This window comes from Molothrus ater, chromosome 4 (assembly GCF_012460135.2).
Source record: "Molothrus ater isolate BHLD 08-10-18 breed brown headed cowbird chromosome 4, BPBGC_Mater_1.1, whole genome shotgun sequence".
Classification (NCBI taxonomy): domain Eukaryota; kingdom Metazoa; phylum Chordata; class Aves; order Passeriformes; family Icteridae; genus Molothrus; species Molothrus ater.
The window spans coordinates 15,028,201-15,056,171 of record NC_050481.2 but is presented as its reverse complement, the minus strand read 5'-3'; the positions used below and the strand labels follow the sequence as shown (position 1 = coordinate 15,056,171).

Here is a 27,971-nt window from a genome sequence, read left to right as displayed (position 1 = left end):
TGAAGAAAAGCAGATACTTCTTGGATGAGGTTTATCTCACCCTGAATTGAACAATGCTTGCAGCACAAGGGAATGTTTTTAGAGATTATCTCCGAATTAGAGGCAGAGCTTCCCACGATTACAAGCACACGACCACACGAGCAGTGAAATACAAAACCTAATTATAACCACTAACATAAAGATAATAATACACATTAGATCACAGCTAAGTGAAAATGAACTCAAAGATACCAGAGGATGCATACAAATGGTTGCAATAAGCCAGAAAGGGAAGAGATAATTGGATCATCATTGGATACAGACACACTGGATACAGATTTGCTCCTCTGAAATTGTTGCTACAAACTATCAAGGCACTTATGTGACATAAAATTACGCAAATAACTTCAGGTAGTGCCCTACAAATCCCAAGGGATGGAAGTGACCCGAGGCAGACTCCAGCTACTGCCATGGCTTTGATTGAATGAACTTTAACGTGACCTCTGCTGAGGATCCTGCCGGTGCATAACAATGAGAAGTGCACAAAGACAACCTTGTCTCTGGCACTGTCTTGGGCAGGGCTGACCGGATACACAGGCCATGCACCAAACCCCCACACCCCAGACTTTTACAAGTCATTTAGATTTGGATCCAAAGTCTGAGTTACTGATCAAGAAGTTAACTGATGTTATTCTGACAGTGGCAAAGCTAGTGTGTCAGACTTAGTGAAAGTGAACTTTTACATCCGCAGGAGAGGAATATAGGAATAGGGAAATTCTTCTATAAAAACTCCAAGTAGTTCGGATATTAAAACTTTGAACTCTCTGGTTTTGTAGAGTACATTCTGTACAACTGATTATAAAACACATATAGAAGTCATCTTTAGGCATCTGTTGATCCAAAAAATGTAAAAAACCTAATTGAGTGTTTATGTACAAAAGGAGAGTTGTCCTATCAAACCTTCCTGAGATCTTTCTGCTAAACAGAGATTTAAAAAAAACCCCAAAATCTTCAACTTGAGCTTAAACATTAAACCCCATATATTAAACACACAGGGTATTCCCTGCTGTGTATCAGGATCTCTTTAGGTGCACCTCAGCTGCCAAGTAGCACCTCCTCTTGTGCTCAAGCCATAGGCCCTGATCAGTGCACTGAACAATACCTTTGTTCCTGGACTCTTCTCAAGAACTGCAAGGCTCTGCACACAACAGAGGATCACTCAAATCCATATCTGCGTTTGCTGTGCTCAGCTAGACAACTACTAAGTAGTGCAATGCAAGGGATAGCGAGGTGCAGTTTGAGAACCCCAACAGGGCTAACATGAGAGAAAAGAAACACACAGAAAGCCAGCAAGCCATCCTAGTCAGACTCAAGTACAACTTGCTGCCATATCTCTATGATCTCCCTTGTTACAGGATGCAGTGGAAGAAAGGGAAAGAAGTACAGGAATGGTCTTTAGAGAACAGATGAAAATATCAGGAAGAGATCCTGGCTTGATGTCTCCTTTGAAGAATAAAATAGGCAGGTGTTCCATTTTCCATTAACAAGAACTTGCACTGATTTTTAAATTACAGGTATCAGAAAGAAATCTTTCAGCATCCAGCTATGAGTCCTTATTTCCCACTCAAAAAGCCACCAGTCAGTGCTTTGTTCCTGCCAAACAAAGGCCATATGGAAACTTTTCAACAGGTGTTAACATTCATCCTCCAGTCAGCTGTTTAAAGTGTGTATGACTGGATTATAACTGACCCTTCACTCTTGAAGGCACATAAAGGTGTGGCCTAAGGTCAATTAAAACACTATGAGTAATTTTTTATGTCAGAGTGAGGCAGAGTGCTGGAAGGCTAATTTTTCTTTTGCCAGAAAGATCAAAATCAGTGACTTAGTAGCAAGACAGCTGATGCTCCGAAGAATTCACACAGAAAGATCTAGGATGATGTTGGACCAAAAAGAAGCACAAACTGCAGCTGAATATGGTGCTGCAATTGGTTATTTCCATCTGGATCTATACATGGCAAAGAATCAGTCCCTTTTGCTTGTTCAGAAAAAGGATGCCTCTACATCTATAGGTAAAAGACTCCTCAATCACTCCTTTTTCCAGAGAGTTTATTCTTAAATGGATAAACTTTTTTCCTGAATGTTTATCTGTAAGTCCACAAATGAAGAAAGTGAAAATGCGAGTCGTGAGCACAATGACACCAAGTTACAGGCAGAAAATGTTTCCTAGAGTGTGCACAGAGCACATCACTCCCAACACTGTCAAGTAATATGGGGAAAATGCTTGATCAATGAACAGTCTGTTAAAAAAATGCTAAGGAAATGGTCAGGGTATAATTTTACTGGGTAAAGGATAAAACCAGCTAATGATAATAATATGAGTCAATTAACTGGTAATCTGGAATGCTAAAAGGGAACTCCAAGCTATTGCAACAAAAACATACTACAGAAATTTTCTAAAAAGTGCTGCTTCTGTTGAAGTTAATGGTAGTTCTGCAAGTGGCTGTATTTTGAGATGGTTTGGTTTCTTTCCTGGACAGAATCACTTCAACTTTTTGTAAAATAACTACAAAAATAATAAAATTCTCCACTGGTCTCCAGCAACTGCTGCATTTTTTCCTGTGATAAAATATTAAGTAGGGAGTGACAAACCTGCTTAGAAAATAAAACAGCATGCCCTTGCCCAGCCCCTCAAAAGCAAACAAAACTATGTCTCATCCAAGCAAATCTTAAAAGAGGGTTTGATATACTTTTTTCTTTTAAGGCATAACCTATTTCCTTTTTTTTTTTTTAAATAGCATGGGCAGTATGGTTACTGCAATGTTTCTAGCCCAAGCCTAAGGCATAACCTTACAGAAAAGCTTTCTACTGTAAAATGCTAAACTCTGTTTTCGACCTTGAGTATACTGGACAAAATCTTTCCAGTGCATGCAGATCAAATACTCATGCTTCTTTCATACACTTTATGAAAAGACATCTTTTACAACAAAAACTAATGTTAATTCATACTGTCAAAATTTTTCTCTACACTGAAGTAAGGGAAAGAAAGCCAAGTTGTCACTTTCTAATTGTGTGTCTGGTACTGTCTAGAACAAGGGTCAGCAGCCTGCAGCACATGCACAGATTCAGCATTTAGCACACAGCATAGCACAAAGGTTGCATGGGGTCAGGAACCAGGAGCAGGTGGAATCTCAGAAGGGCAGCAGTTCCCAAGTTTTAACTTCTGGTTTCCAGCAGCTGCTGCAGTGATCAGCTAATAAGCAGTGTCTTGCCCTTCTGAAGGGGTGTTCATAGCCAAGGATTCCACCCTCTGGCTTTGGCACAGTGATCTGCCACTACAGTGCTGAGCGCCCAGCACAAGCTGCAGCCACTGAACTGTGGCACTTTCCCTGGTTTTGCATTCCTGCTCTGGCAAAACAGAGTTAACAGCTGGGACAGCTCTTCCTTTAATTGTTCTTGAGCTGGAACTTGCTTTGCACTCCTTTCAATGGCTACAAGCAAACCAGCTCACTCTACACTGATCGAGTACTATCAGTATTGATAAATACAAAACACAGCTTCCTTTTGAAGGAACCCCCAGTATTTCCATATATGTGCCAAGAAATCACTGTATACATCAAATGCTGAGCTGTGCAGATCCCATACTCTGGCATTTATCCTGATTCTTCTGTAAAAAGACATACAACTATATACATATTTAAACAGCTCAACTACCTCCTTTTTTTCCCTAAGCTCCTGAAACCAGAACTAGTAAAAAAAGAGGTTAGTCCAGTATAAAGGAACATCAAAGAATAATTAAAACTCCCTCAATTTTCAAGTCAGAAACATTTACTTTGCTTGTATAAAGAAGGCAAGACAAAAATATAGTCAAGCATTGGCAATATTTCTGCCACTGCTTTAGAATAATGCTGAACTCAGGGCAAAATAACTCCATCAGTCATTTTTCTGAAAAGCTTCAAGGATTAAAGTTCCCTCTCTATTTTTAAATACTTGGGAGATATTCAAATGCAACAAAAATGAGTTTAAGTTGGCCAGAAAAAGCTGTTTTCTTTGCACACAGCAAAGTACTGGTAATAGGCAATTAAAAAAAAAAGACAACTCCTGTGTAATTTGAAGTGAAAGCAAAATATTCTATTAAAAATGAAAACTGAGAGAACCTTGACTGGTATATGTAAAAGCAATCAGTGTAATGCTGGTAAACAAAATTCTACTATTTTCAAACACAGCAGTAAAGAAAGTAATTGCTCTTTGATATTAGCCTGCATGGCTCTGATTCAGTTCAAGCAAATTATTTATGTCCAGAATTGTAGTGTCCTAGAACTAAAGACTGTGGAAACCATTACAATATTAACACTTTCCACCAATAAATATGAAAACTGAATGTGTACATAGCTTGTTCTGTACACTATGGTAAGTACCATAAAACTCTAAAATTAGAAGTTTGAAGTTATCTTCAAAATTGGGACAGTAATACCCTATTATCCAAAAATAACAGATGAGAAAAATTAAATAACAAATAAGAAAATTATTTACTGACAAAGTAAGTGTTTTGCTTTCCACATACCACTCCAAGTTCAAACCGCAACATTTTCTGAAGTTTTAATTAATAAAAATACTTACAAGTAATGAATTTTTAATGGTCATCATTTATAGCTGCTATCTCTTTTTCAGCATAATTGTTACCTCAGATAGGTAAAATTTCAGCCAACCTAATATTAGCAACATAACCATGCTATGAAACTCTCACCATTTGCTGACCCAAACATTACCTTCACCCTTTTAAGTGTGAACTGTGGCAGCTGAAGAGCAAATGCAGGTCAGCCACTGTTGTGGCTGCTACATCATGGTAAGTTCTAGCGGAGGTGAACTGCTGAATGATTCTTAAATGGTGTCAACTGGAGTTGTCAGGAGATCATAAGCCAGAGCCCCAAGCAATTTGATTAGAATCAGAGAGTAACCGGATTAGCAGAGCTACTGAATTAGTGTTTGATGAGCTGTACAATTCATGTGAATCTTCACAGCACTGCTGGCTCTCAGACCTGCAATAGGAATTACCATCCACTCCTTCATGTGCCAGGAAACTCAAACCACATTCTATACAAACGAGACATTTGTGCAAAGATTTGCATTGAAACCGGTGAAAAAAATCAAAACAAATTATGCCCTGCTCCAGCAATTCAATAACAACGCTTGCCAACTCTTAAGTCCTCATTATTTTTTTCTTCTTTCATTTTAATCAACAGGCAAAGTTGGGAGATACTCTCCTAGAGGCAAGGTGCAATTAGGCAGCTGGTGGTGGTACCTTGTCTCTGAGAGAGGTGACAGACTTACAGAGCCCAGCACACAAGAAATGCCAGGTTCAGTAGAAGTGCAGGAACTGCACATTTGGGAATGCCTTGTCTCTCATGTTTGCCATCTCTGTTGTCACACATCAGCCTGTAACACTGAAAAATATCATGCACTGAAGGCAGGCAAACTGTTATCCTCAAGTGGCTGCAGGGAGCAGCCCCATTAAGATAAGCCAGTTAAGATAATGTCCAATATTTTTGACCATCAGATATTAGCAGAATGCTTCTGCCAGACCAGTCCAAGCCCCAAACTTCTCTCTCATATTCTGCAAGATACACGGGTGGCTATTCAGGTTTTAGTCATATTCCAGGCAAAGCTAAAGATTCCTTCCAATTATGGTTGGCTGGGCTTCCTGTCAAGAATTACAGTGAAATAAAGAAACACAACTTTTGGCTTTCATGGCAAGCATCAAATAAACAGTTAAAATTAACATTTTTTGGAAGTGCCAAAAGGGTTTATTTTGCTGTTCCTTTTTTTTGAAATGAAGTTGCCTGTTTCTAAATTTCAGTTAAAAAGCTTAGATTCCAAATTCACAAGATTTACTGTAGGTTTTCATATTTGTAATGATCAAAATGCAACTTGAAACAAGACAACTATACTGGTATCAACTCAGCTATGAAACAAGATTGCAGTTAGAGTTTTGTCTGCCTCCATCCCTGCAATTATTCCAATGGAGAAAGATGGAGTAAGTTATGTTACTATTTATAGTAAAAGGAAATTATAAATATGAGTGCTTAGTAAATAGTAGGCAATAAAGAAAATACAGTAATTTTGAGTTATGTCTTCACTAATATCTAGTAATTCACAGGTGGCATGTTACATCTGTGTGCTGTATTTTATTTGACATGTTCACAATCCTTTTTAAGTCAGTCACAAATCCAAACACAGTTAGCAGGGTATTTAATAAAAATAGATTTATAAAAGTATTACTGTGTGAAACAGCATTTCACCTATTAAATTTTTCTAATACAAAACCAGCTTCTCAAATCAATAGAGGAAGAAAAACAATAAATAATGAAACTATGAGAAAATAATTGAGATGTTATCAAAGCTATAAATACATCAAACATTTCTGATGTTATCAAAATTCACTCTACATGTTTTTTCCTTTTTTTCCTTCCTTCACAAGACCTCTCCTGATATCTGCAGCTCCTAATCATTTATTCTATAAATACAGCTCAGTTGACTAAGGCTGCAATGTGCTAAGATGCAGTAGCGTTTCAAATTCATACATGAAACAATTTGGAATCTTCCCCCAGGCACTGGCGGCTGCGGCTCCCGCTGCTCCGCTACCCACAATCCCCCCATTTACCTGCTCGCCGGGCTGCCTCAGCCCCGGTCAGGAAGTGGGAAAGCTGATCCAGCTTATCAGGCTGCTCCTCCAGGGACTTCTCATGCCATATGGCTGACCCAGGCCCTGCAGCCTCCCTGAAGGCATTCCACTTCTGGATCAGAGTGAGGAGCTCAGAGAAGGACTTGTGATAACCCCGGCGCAGCATGTCTATGCAGATGTTCTTCTTGTATGAATTCCTGTAACTGGGAATAAGAAAGGGAGATTTTAAGCCTTTAAACTTGAATTCTGTTCTCCACCTTAGCAAATAAGTGCAGATAACTACAACAGCTTTCAGGAAGAGACCTCTGCAGTTCAGCAGCAGGGAGTGGGTATTATTTCCCCCGCTCAAAAAGAGATCTACTAAAATCTGCTTGCAAATACCATACCCTAGGGAAGCAAGCACGGCAATAATCAATAAATACCAATATATCCATTGAAAACACAGTAAAAAATACACTTCTATTCTTAGCTGATATTTGGTAGAAAAGGCTGACTGATGGGAACCCCCCCATGTTTACATTAGTCCATGAAAACACAATGACCCCTCCGTTTGCTTTAAGACAGTGCACAGGGAAAACTGAGGCTCATGTCAAAACACCATATATGTTGTTATACATAGCGTTATTATATGTTATATATACATATTGCTATATGCTATATATTTATATGTATATATATATAAAATAGTTTTGCTGTAGGACAGGATGGCTTGGGTTAAAAAAGTCAAACAAATGCTCCGCCAGAAACATATGACATGCCAGAATAATTAGATATTATTTTCCTTCCATTTAGCATATAACTTCAGCTGGTTTAGTGATGCAAAATTTGATAATTTCTCCCAAATTTTACAAATATGTGATGCTATGATGAATTTTTATTGAATTTAGTGCCTTCTTAAACTCTGATGAGATACTTACATCAAAAAGTTGTAGAATCAAATATTCTCAATTGATAATACACCTTTGGAGGTATTATTTATGGAAATAATCAAAACATTTCTTTTATATGAAACAATCATATTTTCCCCTATTCTGGAAAAATCTATGAGTCCAATGGGACTGCAACACAAGGTACATATGTAAAGGCTTGCAGGGATGATTGTCCAGTCTGGGAAAACCAACCTTTACCTCAGTAAAATGGCAAGAACACAGATGTGTTACTTTTATCTTGCATATTCCATGAAGTTACCAACCTGTTTTCAAGACTGTCCTTTTAGATTAAAAACCATTCAAATTCAAAATATCTCAGCTTTAAAATAAATATGAAATTCTGAAAAATGAGATTTATAGTGTATGTAATAAATTCAGGTGTAATAATAATAGCCCAATGAGACTAATACCTTGATCTTAAAAACAGCTACTGCAATTATCTAACAATGTTGATAAGATGGAAGTGATGTGAAAACTTCTTAGCTAGATGTAAATAAAATAGATAGCAATGTAAGATGTAGGAAGCAAATAATCTGCATTATTTCATATTTGATATAATTAAAATAAAATCTTTTACTACACAGATGCACATTAATCCTTCACATGTACTTTTCACATTTCACTTGCAGAACTGAGCATAAAAATATTAAATAATCCTGATACAATTTAGACCAGACAGTACTGAATTTGTGTTTAATATATAAATGGATGCTTTTTCAGACTGAAAATCATGCATTTCTCTCACAGATAAGGGAAAAGATATAACTATTCTGTACCATAAAAATCTGCAACATTTATCGTATACAAGTATATGAAAAATACATTTAAGCATTTAAGTTTTCATTCGCTAGAATATGCTATATTTGACATATACCAAATGTACAGTATATAGTTTCAAAATACTGTAAAGATACTATGCTAATACCATGCAACATATTCTCTATTTTTTATATGGAATACCTTTTTCTTTACTGTTTAAAAATTCTATGTAATCAATAAAAAAAAGCTCTAAAGAGCATAGGTAAAAAATTCCTACCAACTTCCAAAGGCCTCGGACTGAATCCTACAGTAATCTAACTCAGAGAAGTGGAATAACTATCTGCACAGCAGGCACACACATGCCTGTTTATTTATACAACGGGATCTAGATATGTTTGTGTGCATACATGCATTAGATCAGAAGATGTATTGGAAATAACAAGGAAGTAGTGCTAAAAGATCTCAGCAGTCTCTACCCCAAGTCATTCAGGCAACTTTTAACACTCACTGGGCACAGAACCAGTATTCACACAAATAGAAAAACTGTGTCCATGTTATTCTATTTCTGTAGACTGATGTATTTTACTTGAAGTCAAAGCACATTTTCCACACAAGAAAGCATTATTAGCAAACCAGTACAGGAAAGCAAAGCATATAGTAAAACATGTAATTTTTAAAAACCAGTGTCAAGCGTGTTTAAATAAATCCCATCCCAATTAATGGAGAAATTGAAATAATGCTGAGATAATCCTACTGTGCAGAGCACATTTTTTTCTGAGGCAAAGAGGACTGATTTTAGCACGCAAGCAATGAAGCTATCTAATGTAAAACCCTCCAAATTTAGTGCCATAAAAATGAAAGTCATGTCAGTTATGCACAAAGCCCACAATAATAATACTATTGTATTATTTATTACATAATTACAATACTATTGTAATACTATATAATAATACTATTAATTAAGTTTCTGTAATATGTAAGCTACAAGTGACTGATCACACACAAACAGTGAAATTGGGCAAGAGATTAATGGTACTATGAGGATAAATGGTATTTGTACCACCTAAAAGAGCCTGACACTGCAATGAAATCTAAAATAATCACAGTTATCAGTGTTTCCAGATGAAAATTCCAGGGTCCTCTTTTCCCCCCATCAAACACTCCTTTTGAACAGGGGCATGGTGTAGATGAGAGCAGCAAACTTTTCATGATACCTTGAGATAAACTATAAGTCCTCAGTCCTCAAAACACTTTCCACCCTGCTTTTTATGATGTCATGCAGCATGTAAAATCCGAGTTTAAGCAGAAAAAAATCATGTTTTAGATAACTAAAGATTACTTGATTTCTAATATCAATATCAAAACATCATACCTAAGATTCCTTCCAACTCAGGATATTCTGTGATTCTGTGATTTATTTTATAAAATCCCACTGTTAGCATTAGTATAGTATGTTTCTACATTGATAAGCAACCTTACACTAAACACTTTCGAACCTTGCTACCTAATAAATTATGATTTATTGTTAAACAAGCGAGTTTGTTTTTCTGCATTCATCCGCGCCGACTTGAGGCTTCCTTTGAACAATTAAGTTACCTCCAGGAGCGAAATGAGAGAAGACTGCCTGCCCTTTGCGGTGCTCGGAGCGGAGCCGTTCTCGGGGTTTAATGGTCTCTGGGGGCATCTACTGGAGACGTGGGAAAGTGCAGGCAGGATGCGCGGATCCCGGCGCGGAACTAAGGGCCCGGCCGTGCCCCGGCACAGGGCACAGGGCGAGGGGCCACCACGGCTGGCACGGCCGCTGCGAGCCACGGAATGTGTCGGAGCAGAGTGAGCAGGCAGCTCTGTAAGGTCAGCCGGCTCTCGTTTTGAAACTGAATGTGATGTGACTGCGAACCCCAAGTCCTCCCTCCCCTAGGGTGATCATGAGGTCATGCCAGAGAAAAGGTTTCAGATGGATTTTTTTAAAAAGCTAACTATTTTTAAATGAAATTTGGAGCATCTCTATGTATTTATGGTTAAAACAAAGATATCAACTAATCAGCTTTTAATTTAAAGGCTGAATTAGCTTGCTTTTCTCATCCCTGAAACTCAACAGATGAGAATCACAACACTTACCACAGAGCCAGCTGATTCTGAGAATCCCCCAATCCTCTGCCTGGGCACTCATTTCTGTCATTGCTGCTACCCCGTGCTGTTGCCAAATGTTTATTTACACAGGCAGGGCAGTGAGCTCCAGGTGGATCTGATCCTACACCAGCAGTTACTGTGATGCAGTGTTGCATCAAAAAGTGCTGAAAAATTCTGTGAGCTCCTGAGAGTCTCTATGTCATGATGGGGGTTGTGTGCCATAAGAGTTTTCAGCACCAAATAAATAACCAAAAGTTGCCATTCTAGTGGCACCTTAGTGGTACAGGTGACAGTTTTGTGTCACGTAATATCACACAGGTGGAAGGAGCTACTTATTGAATGTGGATCTGTGAGCTTGAAAAGACACTGCTGTAACACTGTGCTTAATTTAAGTGTACTCAGATATTGCTACACACATTTGAATTTTTCCTAAACTATACAGCTACTTCAGTAATTTTCTTATATGGATTTCTTTTTGCATTATCATTGCTATTACAAAACAATCTTGAGTCATACTGAGAAATCACGGAAACCTGATTCTAATCTGTCTTTACCAGTGGAAGAATAATAAATAGCAATGTTCAGTGAGATTAATGAAATTACACTGTTGTTCCAGTCTCAAGGACTTTCCTATATTATGGTATTGCACTTTTACAAGACCCTTAAGCAATGATGGGAGATGAATACAGCACCTCACAACATTCCCTCCAACTCAAAATCCTCCACAATAAGGCTATTTGCATTCTACCCTTTAAACTGAAAGAGAGGACAGAAAAAGGAAATTAAGAGGCCAAGAGGCAGGAACCGGTGTTAGAAATAATCAAAACAGCCAGCATAGCATAACAGAATCATTTATCAGGAGCTTAATTCTCTATGCCTCCTGTCTGATGAAGTCAATTACAGACATGCAAAATAAGTCCAGAAGACTACTACTTTCAGATGGTAGATTTATGTATTTATAGCTATATATATTTAATATTAGGTTTCATATATTTTGATTTTGTAGGGCTTAATTAGTATTTCCAGTAAATTCCAGCTGCTGATTACAATACAAGTTGTTGTATTCTACTGTAGCAATCCCATTTTGTAAAGAACAAAATGGCATGGATTAAGCAACGATAGTATATAAAATATTAAAGTGCACTTCCAGTGTAAAATAATTACTCTAACAATTATTATAATGTTTAAAAACTGTATTCAAATAGGTTTCATCCACTTGGGATTTCCTTCTGCAGTTGGCAAGTCAATGACTAATACAAATGCCTTAGATAAGCATCACAAAATTATGAAAAAATAATAAAGATATTTTTGCTTATGTTTATTTAAACAAATTTATTTTAATTCCCCCCCATTTCCTGTCTATAAATCTAGAAGAAAATTAAAATTACATAAAGTATGTGAATACTTAGCTACTTATGTGAATACTTAGCTACTTTTTGCTTAACCTATATGCAAAAAAAACACATCATAAACATGGGAATATCAAAGTTTACTCCCTAAAATTTGAAAAATATATGCATTAAGTAAAAAAAAATATAGTACATAAAATACAAAAAAAAAAGCCAAATATGCTGTAGGAATTTATACATTCAGGCTGCTCTACCTAGGAATTGAAAGAGGAATTATTATTTAACTATAGCTGGACAGCCAAAAAGCCAAGAACAGCTTTGCCACACTGTTGGTGACCCATGCCCAAAATGAGCTAAATTTTGTGCAGGGAATTGTTGAACACAGAAAGGACTCATGCAAACAATTGGCAAATATGGAAGGTGAAGTGCCTTTAGCACCCAGGTTCCAATGGTATCAGCCCCTGTACTCACACTGCCACATCCCTGGGCTGCAACCCACCAAAGGTGAGCACACAGCTAACTCAAAAATACATCCAAGCCCTGTGCTATCCCAGTTCTCTGGGAGAATTTATCCACACACAAGTATTTTGGTAAGGAAGCCCTTGTATGGTCCAGGCACAGCACATTTCAGTACCACATACTGCTACAGATACAAAGCTATTTAACTGCATCAGGGCACAGCCTCTTTAATCCTGCTTTAAAGACTGTCCGTTTAAATACTCTTCTTTTAATGAAATATTTACTGCATGGAAATATGTTAAATTGTAGACTATAGTAATCTCATTAAAAAAAGATATGACAGTACAGTAAATGCCATTAAGCAGTAATAGACAGCTTACACTTCAGAATATTTTACTACTAAGGCTGAGTGTTAAATTACATTGGCATGGGTGCCTGCTTTTTAATTCCAAATTACAAAGTTGAAATAGCGAATATCGTATTACAAAAAATAATAAAATCCACAAACCCCCAAAATGTTATAAAAAGGATTCCCTATTCTAATTATAAATAAAAAATATTGCACAGTGATTTGTACACATCATGGGAGGGAAAAACAGCACTTGGAATTGACTTGTAACAATACAGATTTTTTTAAAAAGAAAAACTTTATGGAGCTATGTATCCAGAACTACAACAGAAAGATGAAAATAAAGCATATATTAAAAAAAGAGGTGTAGGTACTTTATACTATATATATATATTTTTTTTTTATGTACAAGAACTTTTAGCTTTAGCAATGCAGTGTTTTCCATCTGCTGCCTCAGTCACTGGATTGTTGTCAAACCATACTTTAACCTAAATCATGCAATCAAAGGGAGATGCACACCCTGTCAGTAGGATCCCGCAAAGAACACATATATTGAACTCACTTCCTTTTGTTCAAAGCTACATAAAATGAAAAATTAATCTATTATAAACATCAAAGGATGACACATAAAAAGTGTTTTAAAATTAATGTAAGCACTGTAATAATTAAGAATCCTCATTAACCCAGAAAATGGAAATATAAATTTAGGAATGAACTTTTGAAACATTCTGTCCCTAAACATAAATGCAAAGAAAACACTAAAACTAAAGATAAAAATTTGACCCTTAGAAAAATGTTCATCTTACATAAGTAAACACACCTGTGATTATTTCCAGAACAATCAGAAAAAAACCTTTATCTTCATTAATCTTTCCACTTTTCTTTCCAAATTAATAACATTCCTTAACCAAAAGTAATTCCAACCATATTTTATGGACTACTATTTATCAAAATGAAGTATTTCTCAACTTCCCTCTTTTATTTCAGAGCTGACCTGATGGTCTGAGAGCTAGAAACATGTGAGTTTGGAATCCTTTCCATTTGACTTGCATGATATCAAAGCAGTCACTAAATTTCTCTGCATGTTTATTTTACAGTGTGCAGGACAGATCAACATAATTATTTACTTTCTGTATCCTCTCAAGCTGCTGTCACAAAATTTCATAAAACCCTATAGAAGGCCCTGCATTTTTTTGCAGTATTGACATGAACAATTCACACAGTACTTTTGCTTTTGTTTAGGAGATCTCTTATTCAAGTCCCCAGCTGAATTTACTCAGTAGGATAAGGACAAATAGACCACAAAGGGATTGATAAGAAAGGAAAGGCGAAGGAATTTGCACAGTGCAGGATTCACTGTAAAAATTATTAGAAAGTCATGACCGTACCAAGGCAGATTAGACAATCTTTCCTCATCTCAGCCTCTTTTTGTGTGTTAGAGATGCTTCACCTTTAGGGAGTGTTTTAAAAATAGAAATCAGTTGTGTACTGCTTGTACATTATCTTCAGTAGTAAATATTGTTGAACTCCTGAGTAATGAAAGCACTAAAAAACCATAAGACCAAACTTAGTAAAAACAACAAGTTACATAAAAAAAGAAAAACTTCAGCTCACTGTGTTCTTCTTTATTAAAGTATGTCATGTATTTTATCTTTGCAAGAGTTTGATGAGTTTTTGCAAGTAAAATTCTGTTTCCTCTATACTTGCTAATAGTCATGAGAATCTGTAGTTTGCACCTTCCCATTAAAAATGTATTGTATTTTTTGAAATTATTCACCCCGCCTTTTATCCAGATCATGTCTTTGAAAGGAGGAAGTAGATAATAAATGGAATAATTCATGATTTCCCATTAAATATGAAACTTTCTTTTGCAGAGTTTAGAAAATGAAGTTCTACATAATGTACAGAAGTTGATTAGAACTTTTTTTAACCTTTTCAAGAAAAATCTTCCACATTACACAAATGCACAGAGAAGTTTCTTAAGGAAAGGCAAACCATTCACTTCCTACACAGCTCTGTTCCTCAGATCACTGCCTAATTACACTAAATAATATGCTTATCGGGCCCAAAATTCACAGAGATCATTCATTTGACCAAAAAGAATGTGTGCCTCTAAGTTCTAAAATCTCTTTTTGAAAGTTGTTTAATAAACATTGAATCCTGGTCATGGCGAGATTGTTAGGAATTATTCAGACTGAAAAAAATACATATTTAAATAATATTGTGAAAGAAATTTAAAATTTATCATCTAGCTCACTAAGTGACTTGTGCCATCTCCCTTTCCACAACCAGCAGGGAGTTTGGGACAGAGTGCCTTAATTTAAAATTTCTTTTACCATGAAAGGATAAACTTCTTTGGTTCTGATTTACCCTCTTTCACAGTTTTTAGTATCTAAAAGTGAAGAAATACCCTCATAAAATGTAAATGAGTTTACACAGCATTCCACCAGTTTTTCAACCAGAGTAATGTGAACAGAGGGCCATAAGGTGCTTACAGGTCCTGTCCAAAGACTGACATCAGGAAGAACAGCAAAGTCTTGCTAGGACTGAACACAAAAGGGAAAGAAGTTTACTTTCTCTGTTTGCTGCTATCTCCTTGAGCTTGCCTCCTTCCCTCTGTCTCCACAGCGCTGCACACAGAATAAATGGAAGCAGCTCACAGCAGTGCAGGACTGGAACCAAATACTGTCCAATCAAGGACTGAAATACAAGGGAAAAGCAGAATCTGCTCCTACACATTATTTGTCTGCATCCCAAATTGCCTTTTACAAGCTTGCTAGTAATTGCAGATGCACCTTGTGCTTCCTTGCCTAAATCCCATACCAACAAGAAATTTTCCTCACCGTTTTTCTGGTAGTGCTTCTCTTCTATTCCTCAAGAGCCTCATTTACTAACAGAGAAATGGTCAAACTACCCTACAACATAAAACCCCTGTGCCTAGACCAAGCCCCTTCAAATTGGGAAGCCCCAGTAAAAATTTCAGGTAGTGAAAAAGACAACACGGCAATATGATGTCAATGAAAAAAGGGCCCTATCTATTTTTTGAATAACCTAAGAAGTCACCAGTATTAATTTATGTGGTAGAGGTGACAGTTACTAGAAGTATGGGTTAATCAAATCCCCAATCAGCTATTTCTGTTCAGCTTCCTTAAAGCACTGCTCCTTCAATGCATAGAATACAGACAGATAAAGAAGCAAATAAATCAAAAACTGAGTGCTGAAACAACTCTCACGATTGAAATAAATTACAACAAGGACAAGGTCAGAAAAATCCCAGTCTAAAACTAAGGCTTACTAGTCCATCATGGCTATGATGAAAATACAGAAGAAACCTTCATAGTAGGTCTCCTCTCCATCAGCCCACAAATCCCATTTTTCTCCCTCAGTGAACTCTCCAGATCATCCTGGCCTCTAGTCAGGTGAGGAAGTTTCTCCCTCTTTAGTCCTGGAGGACAGATAGGGCTGAGTATTCAGAAAGCACTGGTAGAAGACGTATGGATGTAGGAAAGAAATAATTCATTTCCACAAACTCCTCTAACACTTAATCCCTCACAAATTTTCCCACATCTTTTTTGTTTAACTCTACTTAGCTGATGCTGACACTGAAAAGAGCAGAAACTTGGGGAGAGTAGTAAATAATTTGTCTCTGACTGAAGAATGGAAAAATAATTTTGTTTCAGACGCCACCAACAGAAGTTTTAAAATGGATGCCAGGTCACTTCTGTTCTGCAGTTGACAGCTTCCTGTAAAAATGTTGCCTCAGGAATCAATCTCTAAGACCTCTACCTCATCCTTTTTACAGCTTTCAAAATTCCATAGTTCTGCAGCATGGGATTGAGTGGTAAATGATGTATCTACGTCTGAGCTCATCACCCTATGTATGATCTCTCCATAAGCAACAGAGAGAAACAGGTGCTTCGAAAGTCTAATTCACCTTACTCTAAAGCACTTGTCTGGATCCTGAAAGATGGGGCTCAACTAATCACAAGGCTGGGGTTATTAACTTGGATCAGTCAAGCTTGGGTGAAAGTCCCTCTGCTCTTTTTGCAGGGAGTTTGCAGAAGCTATGCTTCACTATATTCATCACTCCTCACTGCTTGAGCAGAAATTTTAAGTTTCATTTTGCAGCCAACAATCTGAAAAATAGTTTAACGATCCACCTTCCTAGTATTGGCAGAGATGGCAAATAACTGCTCTGGAGGACACAGAACACCTGAGAATTAAAGCCTTTGCCTTTTTCTGTTTCAGCTAATCCTAAAGTGGGCCAGCCATTGGAGAATTCTAAGCAGAGCAGCCCACTGTATCTCAAAAACATCTGACAGAATGTGTATAAAAGAATGTTGTCTCCCGCCTGAAAAAATTCATCTCACAGCCTGTCTTTACTGACACAGATTTATCAAGCCACCTTTCCATAACACACTGATCCACCACTCATGAGACAGAAAACACAAATACAAATTTTCTGCATAGCTAGGTAAGCCTTCACCATCTCTGTATAACAATTTGGATTTCTTTTGACCACCAAAGCCTTGAGGACCGTAGAACTCCATCATCCAACTCAAATGTATTTAAAATACATGTAGTAACATCACTGAAGTAATTATTTTTTTAGTTACAGCTAAGCAAAGCTGCTCCTCTAATCAAATACATTTCAAAGTTTCTCTTTCTAGTCTTCAACTCTTTTTTGATGACGTGCTCCTCTTTCAACAATCTTAATTTGTATGAAGAGGAGAGAACTGTTACTTGATCTTTCTGGCCCTGACAAAAAGGTCAGGAAACAAGAATGACAATATCAAATTCTGGCCCATTTTAGGCTCTAAACTAATCCGAAGATTCAATCCTGAAATCTTGATGAAAAATGCTTCACAGTTCATCATGAACTTCTTGACTCTTAGTTCAGTCATATGAACTATTTTTAATTTTTACTGCAATTTGATTTTGAGCTGTTAATGACTAGGTGAGTCAGGACTAAGAACAGAAAATATCAAGGAAAGCACGCTGAAGGCCACAGGAGTCAGCCAACCTCTGCATACAAAAACCTGCTTCTGTGGCAAGAAAGCACTCGCATGCTGCACTAATGAACTTTTACTTTTTTTTCCATTTCCAGATCCTTGCACCACATTTACTCCTTATTTCAAGTTTAAGTCTTTGAGAAGGAAGCAAAACAAAATCAATGAAAAAACAAAGCAATATCCTGTTTTAATATAATTAAAGTACTATCTTTCTTAAACACTATTTTTCCTCCCTCGACTATCATATCAACCGGGGACAAAAAATTATTACCAAGAAAAAGAATTAAAAACATCTCATTTTTCCACAGGAAAAAAAGAGATTATGTCATGAAGAAGCTTAATGGAATTCTTCTCTTTTGCTGAAGTTTGGAACACAGGATATATTTTACAATACAAGAATAACTGCAACCTTTTTCCTTCAATAGTTCATCTCAGTTTTAAGGAATATTGTGAAGGATAGGATTTTAGGGGAAAATTTTAAAGAATATTGCTTTTTTCCATAAATGCGATACTACCTATATACTCCTTTATTTAGAAGATAATAAATTTGTTGTTTGCCCAATGTACACTTAAAAAAATGGTGTTTAATATTAAGCAGAATTGTGGCTACAAGAATTTGTCTTGGTGCAATAATCACTGGCATATAAAGTTAACCTCAATATTAAACAAAAGTACAGATATTTATATGTCAGAGGAAGGAAATTCAGTCCTTTTATAAAGAAGTATAATAATCTGCTTCTGGAATGGAAACAATATTGAAAAACTACACAGCATATTACAAACCATCTCTCATATTTTTAAAATAATAATACCGTTGCCTGCTGAGACATACCAAGCATTACACAGATTTCAGTAAGACCATTTATACACATGGCATTGCCTTACTTTATAAATTTGTTTTAGATTACATTTGATGCATTTAGTTTTTTCTAACTAGATTAACATAATACTAATGTAACTGTGTAGTTAGTTTGCCACCTTTTGTTCGCTCTCAAGTGATTTTATCAAGGTTATGGAAGAGCATTAGTAAATTATACATAGAGAGAGAAATTTTGTAACTGCTGATTTATTATCAAAAGCTAAAATTCTAAGAGAATTAAATGCACAGAACATGAATGCAACCTTTTAAGGTAGGTACTTAAAAAATCTCCACAAAAATACACCAGAGTACATATGATATTTCAGTTTAATCTACCAAGAGGCGTTGGTAACTTTGGAAAAACAGCCTCTTACAAAACTGTAAGGGAACTCCACTCTGTGTAGGTATTGCAGAACAGATGATAAAATTCTTACTTCATTGTGGATGTCCTCACTGGCTTCCTTTGCCACAATGTTCAGACTCAGGGTTTGGATATAAAAACATCACTTAGGAGGATTTTTTGCCTTTTTTTTTTTGTTTGTAAAATGCACTTTGAAGCTTCAAGCCCTTCCTAAAATAGGAGTGACTTCCTGTGTAATCACCTTAGGGAGAACACTTGTGATCCTGGCATGGGGTGGAAATCCACTGGGACTGAGAGCTGAAACAGCTCCCTGGGAAGTCACCTCAGCCTGTGACAATTGTTGGAGTGTAATGAGCAGAGCAGCCAGTTCCACAGCTGGTGTGGAACCAGGGGAACAGTAAGCGAAGGTGCTCACTTCTGTGTTTGCTCCCTGAGCTCTGATACTTGCAGTAATTTCCTAGATTTCAACGTGAAGTTTTTAGGGAAGCTTTGCAGGCACATTCTTAGGCTAGGAAGGAGAAAAGAAGCATATTTTGCAAGAAACTAGCTGGTGGAATTCCTGCCTGACTGATAGAATGTTTTTATGCTGCAAGGGTGATCTTGCAATATTCATTGTTAAGGTGCCTAGAGCCCTTGTATATGCATCCTTTTATTATTTAAATATTGAAATAAATAAATCAGCTCACTTAAGCAACCAGCGATGCAGTTTGTTAGAATTCTTTCATTAATTTTGATGGTGCTGAACCCCAGATCTGTTAAAATACTCCAGAAGAATAAGTCAGTCATAGTCTCTTGTAACTTCTGAATGTAAATACCTCAGCTGTAAGAAATCAAAAGTTATCTAGATTTCTTTCATTCACTGGGTTTTTAAATAACTAATGGGGCATTAAATGCTTCACCACAGAAGTCAGCACTTGGGCTTGGCTAAATAGTAATTCAAAATTACAAGAATGCGTATGTCAGTACACTCAGCTCCCACCCCAAAGGAGATATTTCACAAAGGCTCATGAAAAAAAAAGGGACAAGAAAAAAAAAGGCAGCACAATATAATTACTGACACAATCTTAACAAAAATGTTACAAATCTGATCTAATTGGTAAATATACAAATTAGTAAAACCAAGGAGATAAATGCTTTGATATATTTAACATCAGCAGAAATGAAACATCATTATTTAATATCAACTTCAATTTTTAAATGCCAAGTTCCACTAAAAAGGGTAGGGCCTAGGGAACTTTAAATTTAAATTACTATGATGACTAGAAACAAAGGAAACAATAAACTTATGGATGTTAAAATGCCTTGAAAAAGCCAACTTACGCAGCAGCTTCTTGTGTTGACACCCCTTTGATATTCTTCGCCAAATAATCATCTATGGCATCTTTGTCTTTGATCAAATGAATCCTAAATTTAAATGAAAAAAATTAAAAGAAACACTGTAAGGTGCTAGCATAGACTTCTGCACCATGTATAATATATTATCATCACCAAGTAGAGCTAAACACTGAAATATTGACAAAGTAATATATCAGACGTTCTATAAGCGCATACAAATATCTTTTTAATTTTTTGGTCTGTAGTTAGTTCAAATCTTCATTTCTGAAAGAAAACAGAGGTGATATAAGCTTTCAGGGGATCTGGTTATCTGATATTTCTGTCTAAACTAAAAGAAATTGTGTATTAGCTAAATCAGTAATAATTGATTAAGCTATTTATATTTAAACTGTTTCCTAAATCAGAACTGTTACATTTTTGTATTATCAGTACAGACCAGAGTGGTACAATCTACTTCATATTTAGCTTCTCCAAAATTAAAAACAAAGGCAAATCAAGAAAAGACTTCCCAAATCCAACTCAAAATGTTTTCCTTGGTGCAATGCAATCTTTTAATATTGCTCCTGGCTTTCCACAGTTTGAGTAGCATAGTGCAAAAGGTGCTCCACTGAGGGGATAATTTGAAGGTCATCAAAATAAAGAGCAAATTTCAGGATGCATGGATGTAGGTTTAAAATTTGAACTGTGCATCATTTCACCTTTCACTTCAGCCACCATATCTTTGCATCTCCACTCTGATACACATGAGATGCCTGGAAAGGGTAATATGCACTTACTGACCATAAGGTTTATATAAATAGAATCTGATATCCCAACTGTAGAGGATGTTATCTTTATAAAAGTAATGTGAATTTATTTTTATCCTTCTGAGAAAGAGCACAAAGATTGTCTGGTTAATCACTCAAAGATAAAAGAAATTCAGCATTAGTGTTCCACATAAATCCATTACTTTGCTCTTTCTCTGTATTACAGTGCTGTCTTTCATTACAGTGATGAGAGTAAACTCTTTTCATAATGTTAGCTATTATAAGCATCACACTCCTTATTGCTCCGAGAATACTGAAGACACTTCACAAAGTTCATTTAAATGAAAACAAAATAGCTAAGCAAAGCAGAGCTATTTTGACATATCTGTATTTAAAACAATGTAACAGTGAAAACTTCTCTCACAAATGGTGCCTTTAAATTTGTTCCAGAGTGGCACCAGCAGAGGCTTGTGCTTCAAGGCTGCACAGTCCACAGGAGTTGCTGCTGATGTACACCTTATTGATATTACCATGAAAATTCACTTATAATTAACACCAAAAGGTTTTCAATATCAGAATTTTCAGACCAGAATAATAAAAATTTAGGAAGTTCTTTGGAAGAAGGGAGAGAAAGTAAAAATCCCCAAACAGAAACAGTGAACTACAGCAGGCAAATTCCTATCAGCTTACTGCAATTAAAGAGCACTGCAGTTAAAAAGCATCTCAAAATGAAACAAAGGAAAGCCTGATGCCTTTCCATTGTCTTTACAAAGGTATCTTAATAAATAAATTTTAAAAAATCAGAGGGAAAGCCCTTAGAATTTAAAATGCCACCTGTCTTATAGCCAAAGTATGAATTTCTGACTTCTGATTGGTAACACCCTCAAACTTAAAGAAAACTACAGTCAAGGGAAAAAAAATAAGCAAAAATTTGCAAACAAATTGCTGTATAACAGAAGTTCTGTAATAATCTGTATTGGACCGATGCAACTACAAATGTATAAATAACAAATACTAATCTCACCCAGGCTGTTATTATGGATGATGCTAGTGTAGCAATAACACAGAAAACATGGGCAGGTGATACTTAGGAAAAAATACACTAGGAAATTCCATGAGCTCAAGAAAATCATTATGGCTTCCTATACGCAATGAGGATTAAAAATATTAAAAGTAATTAATTAAGCAATGTGAAGAAAAGAGACTGTGACTTGAAAGGGACATTGTTTCTTTTTACAGAATTGAAATGAGGATGGCATTTGCTATAAGACACCATTTCTTTTCTTCCAGAGGTTGTCACTTGCCTTTTTCAAGCTACTTTATTCTTTTTTCTCTTGTGTTTTCATAATGACTCACAGTACTTCATAAAGTGCACAAAAAGAGTCTGCTCCAGCTGTAAGCTGGCTCCTATTTAATTTTAAATCACTCAGTTGTTAACAAGAAATCCATTTTAATCCAATGGACCCCTTTTTTTTTTCTTTTAATTGTGGGACTTTCCTAAGAGAGAATTTCCTTGCCTACGATTTCTGTAGTTTTAAATATTGCAAAAGAGTAAACACGATTTGTCACCGTGGCACAGCTGATTGAAGCTGTTCACAGCAAAAATGATGCTTTGAAAGAGAAGTGGTACCTACCTTGCAAACTCTAATGGGGGGCAAAGAGGCTGCTCTATGAACTTGGGATGTTCCCCTGGGCTTTGGAGGACTGCTTGAGGCAACACCTTCATTTGCACTAAAACAAACAAAACAAACAAACAAAACCAACATTACTTGAAACAACCCCTTCACAGCAATGTGGTTTCTTTTCCTTCTTGTGCTGCTTCCCAGGCCACTCTCTGTTTTTTCCAGTGCATTAAAACCCAACTCCAGTTCCACACAAATTGCAGCACTACTTCAGTAGGACATAGCACAAAGGAATGTTCAATTAACTTTCCATGGATTTCTCACTTTCATTGAGGTGCTTGTGATTTCCATAGGGACAGCTGATTCAGGAACCTGTTGTCTTATATATCAAGAGTTCTATGCAAAGGCGTTGTCTTATATGTCAAGAGTTCTATTATCATTATGGTGCAAGGATTCCATATCGCCAGAGCTTCGTACCTCCTCGATGTTTCTCATAGGCAGCTCCTCTAAGCACTGACTCTTCCTGGTCCTTGCAGCAACCATCTGACTCCAGACCCCACCAATCCACTCTTTTATAACACTGTTCTTATTGGCTACAGGTGTGGCCTGTTAACATCAGGCCTGCTCCTCATCTTTAGTAATTGGTTCAGCTGCAACTCATTGAGGGATAAGATTACATTCTATACCACCTTCATTTACCCATACTGGATCCCCTACAGGAACCAATACCTACATGGGATTCACCTGAGCTATCTCATTTACTTCCTCAAGTTATATAGGTCCAAGTAGTGATAATAAGTTAATACACAACATGGACAGATGATGGAATACAAAGGGTGCAAAGCAACGACAGGCACTGTGTTAATGTTCAAAATCCTACATAATCATACTAGAAACAAGCTTTTGAAGGAAAAGAAAATGTAAGTAATGCTATACTTACAACACAGGGCTTCACTTACAACAAAAGCCAAAAGCCTCACAGTTATTTAGAATCGTCTGGCTTGTCATCTTGAAGTACATAAATGCTAATAGGACTTTTTTGTCATATAGAGCTACTGTGTTTTTTCCCCAAGTATTCAGTCTACACTTCCTACCATTAAAGTTTCAGCTGCCAGTTCCTTCATTTTGCATGTCTGTGATCTGAGGACGTTAGCAGCAGGAGCACCCTTACTTTTAAATTTGGTTTAATGTAGGTATTGCATGCCCTGCTGGTAGGCCTGAAGGCATAAACTTTTAATAGGGATGGAAAAACAGAATATAATAAGAGGGGGAAGAGAATTTAACTATTTGCTACATTTAGTGAAAGGGAATTTATTTTTTAGGAAATAGGTATTAGATATGAATGAATTTGTTACTGAATGATCAGCATCAGATTAGCAGATAGTTTATATATTAGCCTTTCTGGGATCAAAAGCCACTTCATTGATGCAGTATTTTGCTGTGGTTATACTGAAGTATTTTTTAAATTGTGTTACTGAGAACTGAATAATAAGGAGAATTATAGTTTGAAAGGATGACAGGATAGCATATTTCTCCTAAGTCATTCTTTTGGGGCCTTGTACTAATGACACCATTTTTTACAGAAAGAAAATAGATATTATTTATAGATAAACTGGTCTGCATTTAGAGGCAGCAAAATTTAACAGAAGTGTGTCCTAGAAAAGAAAAAAAAAAATCAATAGAACAAAAAACATATGGGTAATTCATAACTATAAAAGATTACACTTCTCACAGAGAATGACAGGTTTGTATACAAAAACTATATAGAAAGGAAAACCCCTTTTTAGGAAGATGCTATTCAGTGAGAAATAGTAATTGGACTTTGAAACAACAATATTGAAGCCCGGAGAAGATGAAAAGCTTTCTACAAGCTTCTTTGTTGTGAGGTATTAGGTGGGAAAATGAACACAATCATGCCCTAGTGGAGGCTGAGGAATTTGGCAAGCCAGAGGGGCTGACTGCAGCTATGGGGCAGAAAAGCGGGAGAAGCAGCTGCAAGAAGACCCCCACAGAGCCACTGCAGCAATGGAAAGCTATTGATAGGGAGCTCTCATTTGGGGACTGCCACAAAGCACCTGGCTGGAGCACACAACGAGTCCTTGCTGGCTCACATGCTCCATGTTCCCAACCCACAGAAAAGAGGCTATCAGGCACACAGGCGTCACATGAGGCACACATGCAGACATTTTCTTAGCATGTTTCTGCCTCACAAGGACTAAAATACTGCCCTGGCTCCTATTTGAAACTCAAAGCTTGGGAGAGGAAAAAACCCCCCAAGCTGCTTCATAATAATGAAGCAACTTTTATTTTAGATGTGGGAGATTGCTTTCAGAGTGAAATGGAAGGTGTATTTCTCTTATTTCTCTCATTTCCAAGGTAACTAATTCTTACAGGTAAATTACAACACAGACACATGACAGAAGGCACCACATCCTTCTGTAACCCATGCTTTTTCAGTCTTGTAGATTTCATTGCTGGTCATTTAAAGACCACTTTACATCTTGCTCCTTTATGATAAAGTCTGAGCCACGAATCATTTACTTCATCAAACACCCACGGAATTCGGCAAAACACGAGGTGGTGCCGTTTGTTTCTAAAGAAGTGCTTCACTTAATCCCACAATGGAGGGAATCTCCCCATGGATGTAATTGCTCCAAGGTGCACTGAAGCCGAAGGTAAAACACCAGCTGATAGCAGTGGTGCCTTTCCCAGTACCTTTTGGGAAACCAGCTGGCTGCCCCTTTGCTCTTCCTACACATTTTCTGAGGTATTAACTGGAGGCTGAGGATTTCCCTCCCCGGCAAGGAGGAGAGGAAGCAGGGATGGATACACCACACGGCTGCCTTTGTGGGCATATCTGCTGCTATTGGCAGCTCGTAAGATAAAGGGACATCAGAAAGTGACAGGACAGACTTACTGGCACGCAGCTTTACTACACTGAAAGTAATATTGTAAATTGATAAAAAAAATAAAAACGAGCAATACATTTTTGGAATCTAAAGCCAGCGTGATAGACGCTATTTGTTCCAAGTGACCCGGACGCGGTCGCGGCCTCAGCCTGACCCGTATCCTCAATGCCCTCCGTCCCTGCGGCGCTGGGAATTCAGCCGCCATCCGCCGCTGCCTGGCTGTCACCAACCACCGCCCAGGGACACCTCAGCGTGTGCCTTCACCTGTCCCGCTACACACCCCGGCCCTTGGCTCCGGTACCGATAAAATGTACCCCCATCGGCCGGAGCTCCCCGGCGGACACACCTGGGCTCATGGCGCGGCCGCAGGACGAGCTCTCTCCGCCGGCCCGGCCCGGCCCTTCACGGGACGCCGCGGCCTCGCCATGGCGACGGGGCCGGGCGGCGCTGAGGGCCGGGCTCCCGGAGCGCTCACGGACCGTCCCACCCCTTCCCAGCGGGCTCGGGGAGGTGCTGAAGCCGGGTTAGACCCTGGAAAGCGCGGGGGCTGTGAAGAATCGGCACGGCGCTGAGGTGTTGGTGCGCTTTCCAGGAGCTCAGGTGGGCTCCGAACCAGCTGCCTCAAACGGGAGCGTCTCTCAAAGCTGAGCGAGTTCCTGAAGCTGGCAAGCAAAGAGCCAGGATCGTACGGACACCTAGGGAAGTGTGGGCAGTCTCTCAGATGCTGAAGGGTCACCTGCAGCGAGCAGGTTTTCTTCTTTCACAGAATCACAGAATGGTTAGGGTTGGAAGGGAACACAGTGGGTCATTCATCTGGTCCAACCTCCCTGCTTAAGCAGCGTTGTCCCAGGGGCACATGGGACTGGACTGTGCCTAGATGGTCCATGAATATCTCAGGGAGGGAGGCCACAATCTCTCTGGACTATCGGTTCCAGTGTGTGGTCACTGCACAGTAAAGAAATTCTTCCTCATATTCAGGTGGAACTTCCTGTGTATCAGTTTCTGCTGTTGCCTCTTGTCCTATTGCTCAGCAGAGCCTGGTCCATCCTCTTGGCATCCCTCCTACAGATACTGACAGTCCTTCATGAGGTCCCCTCCAGTCATCTCAAGCCTGGACACGCTCAGCTCCCTCAGCCTTTACTTATAAGACCAATGCTCCAGTCCCTGAATCATCTTTGTTGCACTCCATCCTTTCAGGACCTCTGAACCTTCCTGAAGTCCTTCAGGACTTCTGAGTAAGGGAAAGAGCAAGTAGAAAAAAACATTAGACTGAATCTCTTGAGTAAGTGACAACATGAAGGCATTTGGTTTGTGGAAAATGTCCTCACTTTCTGTTGATGAGGGTTTGCTGCTTAATTTAAATTTAATGTTAAAGATACGCGTACTGTCACAAAGGAGCTGTTCTAAGGGGCTGGCCTGCTTGGCTGTCTGGGGGCTAGTCAGAAATGGAAATACTGAGAAGGAATCAATGAGCTTTTGCTACGTGCAAATGAAAACTGTAAGAGAAACCCAATTGGGATGTTACAGAATATAAAGAGCAGAGATTTTTCGGTGACTTCTCTTTTCATGTTGGAAACTCGACACTGGCAGGAGATCATTTTTTTTAGTACAGATTTGACCTAGTTTTTATTGCTACAACTGTTTGGAAAACAGGAATGTCAGAATCAATTGCTATAATCTATTTTGGAAGGATCAAGTGGACAGAAAGCACTTAAAAAATGTCATTACCTGTTTCTGAGTTGATGGCAATCGAAAACAAAGGATCTTGCATGTTTATGGGTCAATGTTCTAGTGGATAAGTCAGAAGCTGACAGGGTACTTAGCTGATATCAAATCACACTAGAGAACAGCATGACCTATGCCTTACCCACCTACAACACATAGGGAAAGCACTGCTGGACTGAGTGAATTTCAGGCTGAGTGACATATGCTGAAAGCCTCGTGCTGCCAGTGTTAAAACATACTTGGAATTTCAAAATATTTAAAATGTCAATTTCCTAACTCAAAAAATGTTGCATCCAACACAGAGGAATTTTATATTAGATCTCATCTTGTCAGATGAAAAGGAATTGATCACAGAACTAAAAATTAGCCATAGCTTAGGTATAACTGATAATGATTTGATCACATTTGATATGTGCAAACAGAATTAAGTCCAAGCCAATAACACATATACTTAATCCTTTGGAAGTGCTAATTTTATAAAGGTGAATATTATTATAAGGTAGGTCTGTTGGGAGAAGAAATTTAATCTGAAGTGAGAGAATAATAATTGGAAGTGGTTTAAGGGTGGTAGTGCAGATACCCATTCAGCCAGAATGCCACAACTAAGGAAAAAGTTCACTGAGAAGCCAGGGTGCTTTACAAGGCAAACAGCTGCAAAACTGGAGAAAGAATATGGTGCCATTCATGTACACTGAAAGGTAGGAATTGTATAAAATTGCTGTGGCAGGTAAAAGGTTATGAGGGAAATATACATATGGTCAACTGAGTT

At 37.8% G+C, this 27,971-nt stretch overlaps 1 protein-coding gene across 1 annotated transcript in view; it reads right to left on the bottom strand.

Annotated features, from left to right (window-relative positions):
• TTC29 (tetratricopeptide repeat domain 29) overlaps nucleotides 1-25,879 on the bottom strand; it is a 113,060-nt gene extending 87,181 nt beyond the window's left edge. The window contains exons 1-4 of the mRNA XM_036382455.2: nucleotides 25,824-25,879; nucleotides 22,581-22,677; nucleotides 20,186-20,269; nucleotides 6,638-6,861 (exon numbers count right to left, since the gene is read on the bottom strand). Coding sequence (XP_036238348.1) covers nucleotides 6,638-6,861; nucleotides 20,186-20,269; nucleotides 22,581-22,677; nucleotides 25,824-25,833 — 415 coding nt within the window. The 5' untranslated portion in view covers nucleotides 25,834-25,879. The remainder of the gene's footprint in view (nucleotides 1-6,637; nucleotides 6,862-20,185; nucleotides 20,270-22,580; nucleotides 22,678-25,823) is intronic.
• Nucleotides 25,880-27,971: the final 2,092 nt, after the last annotated feature.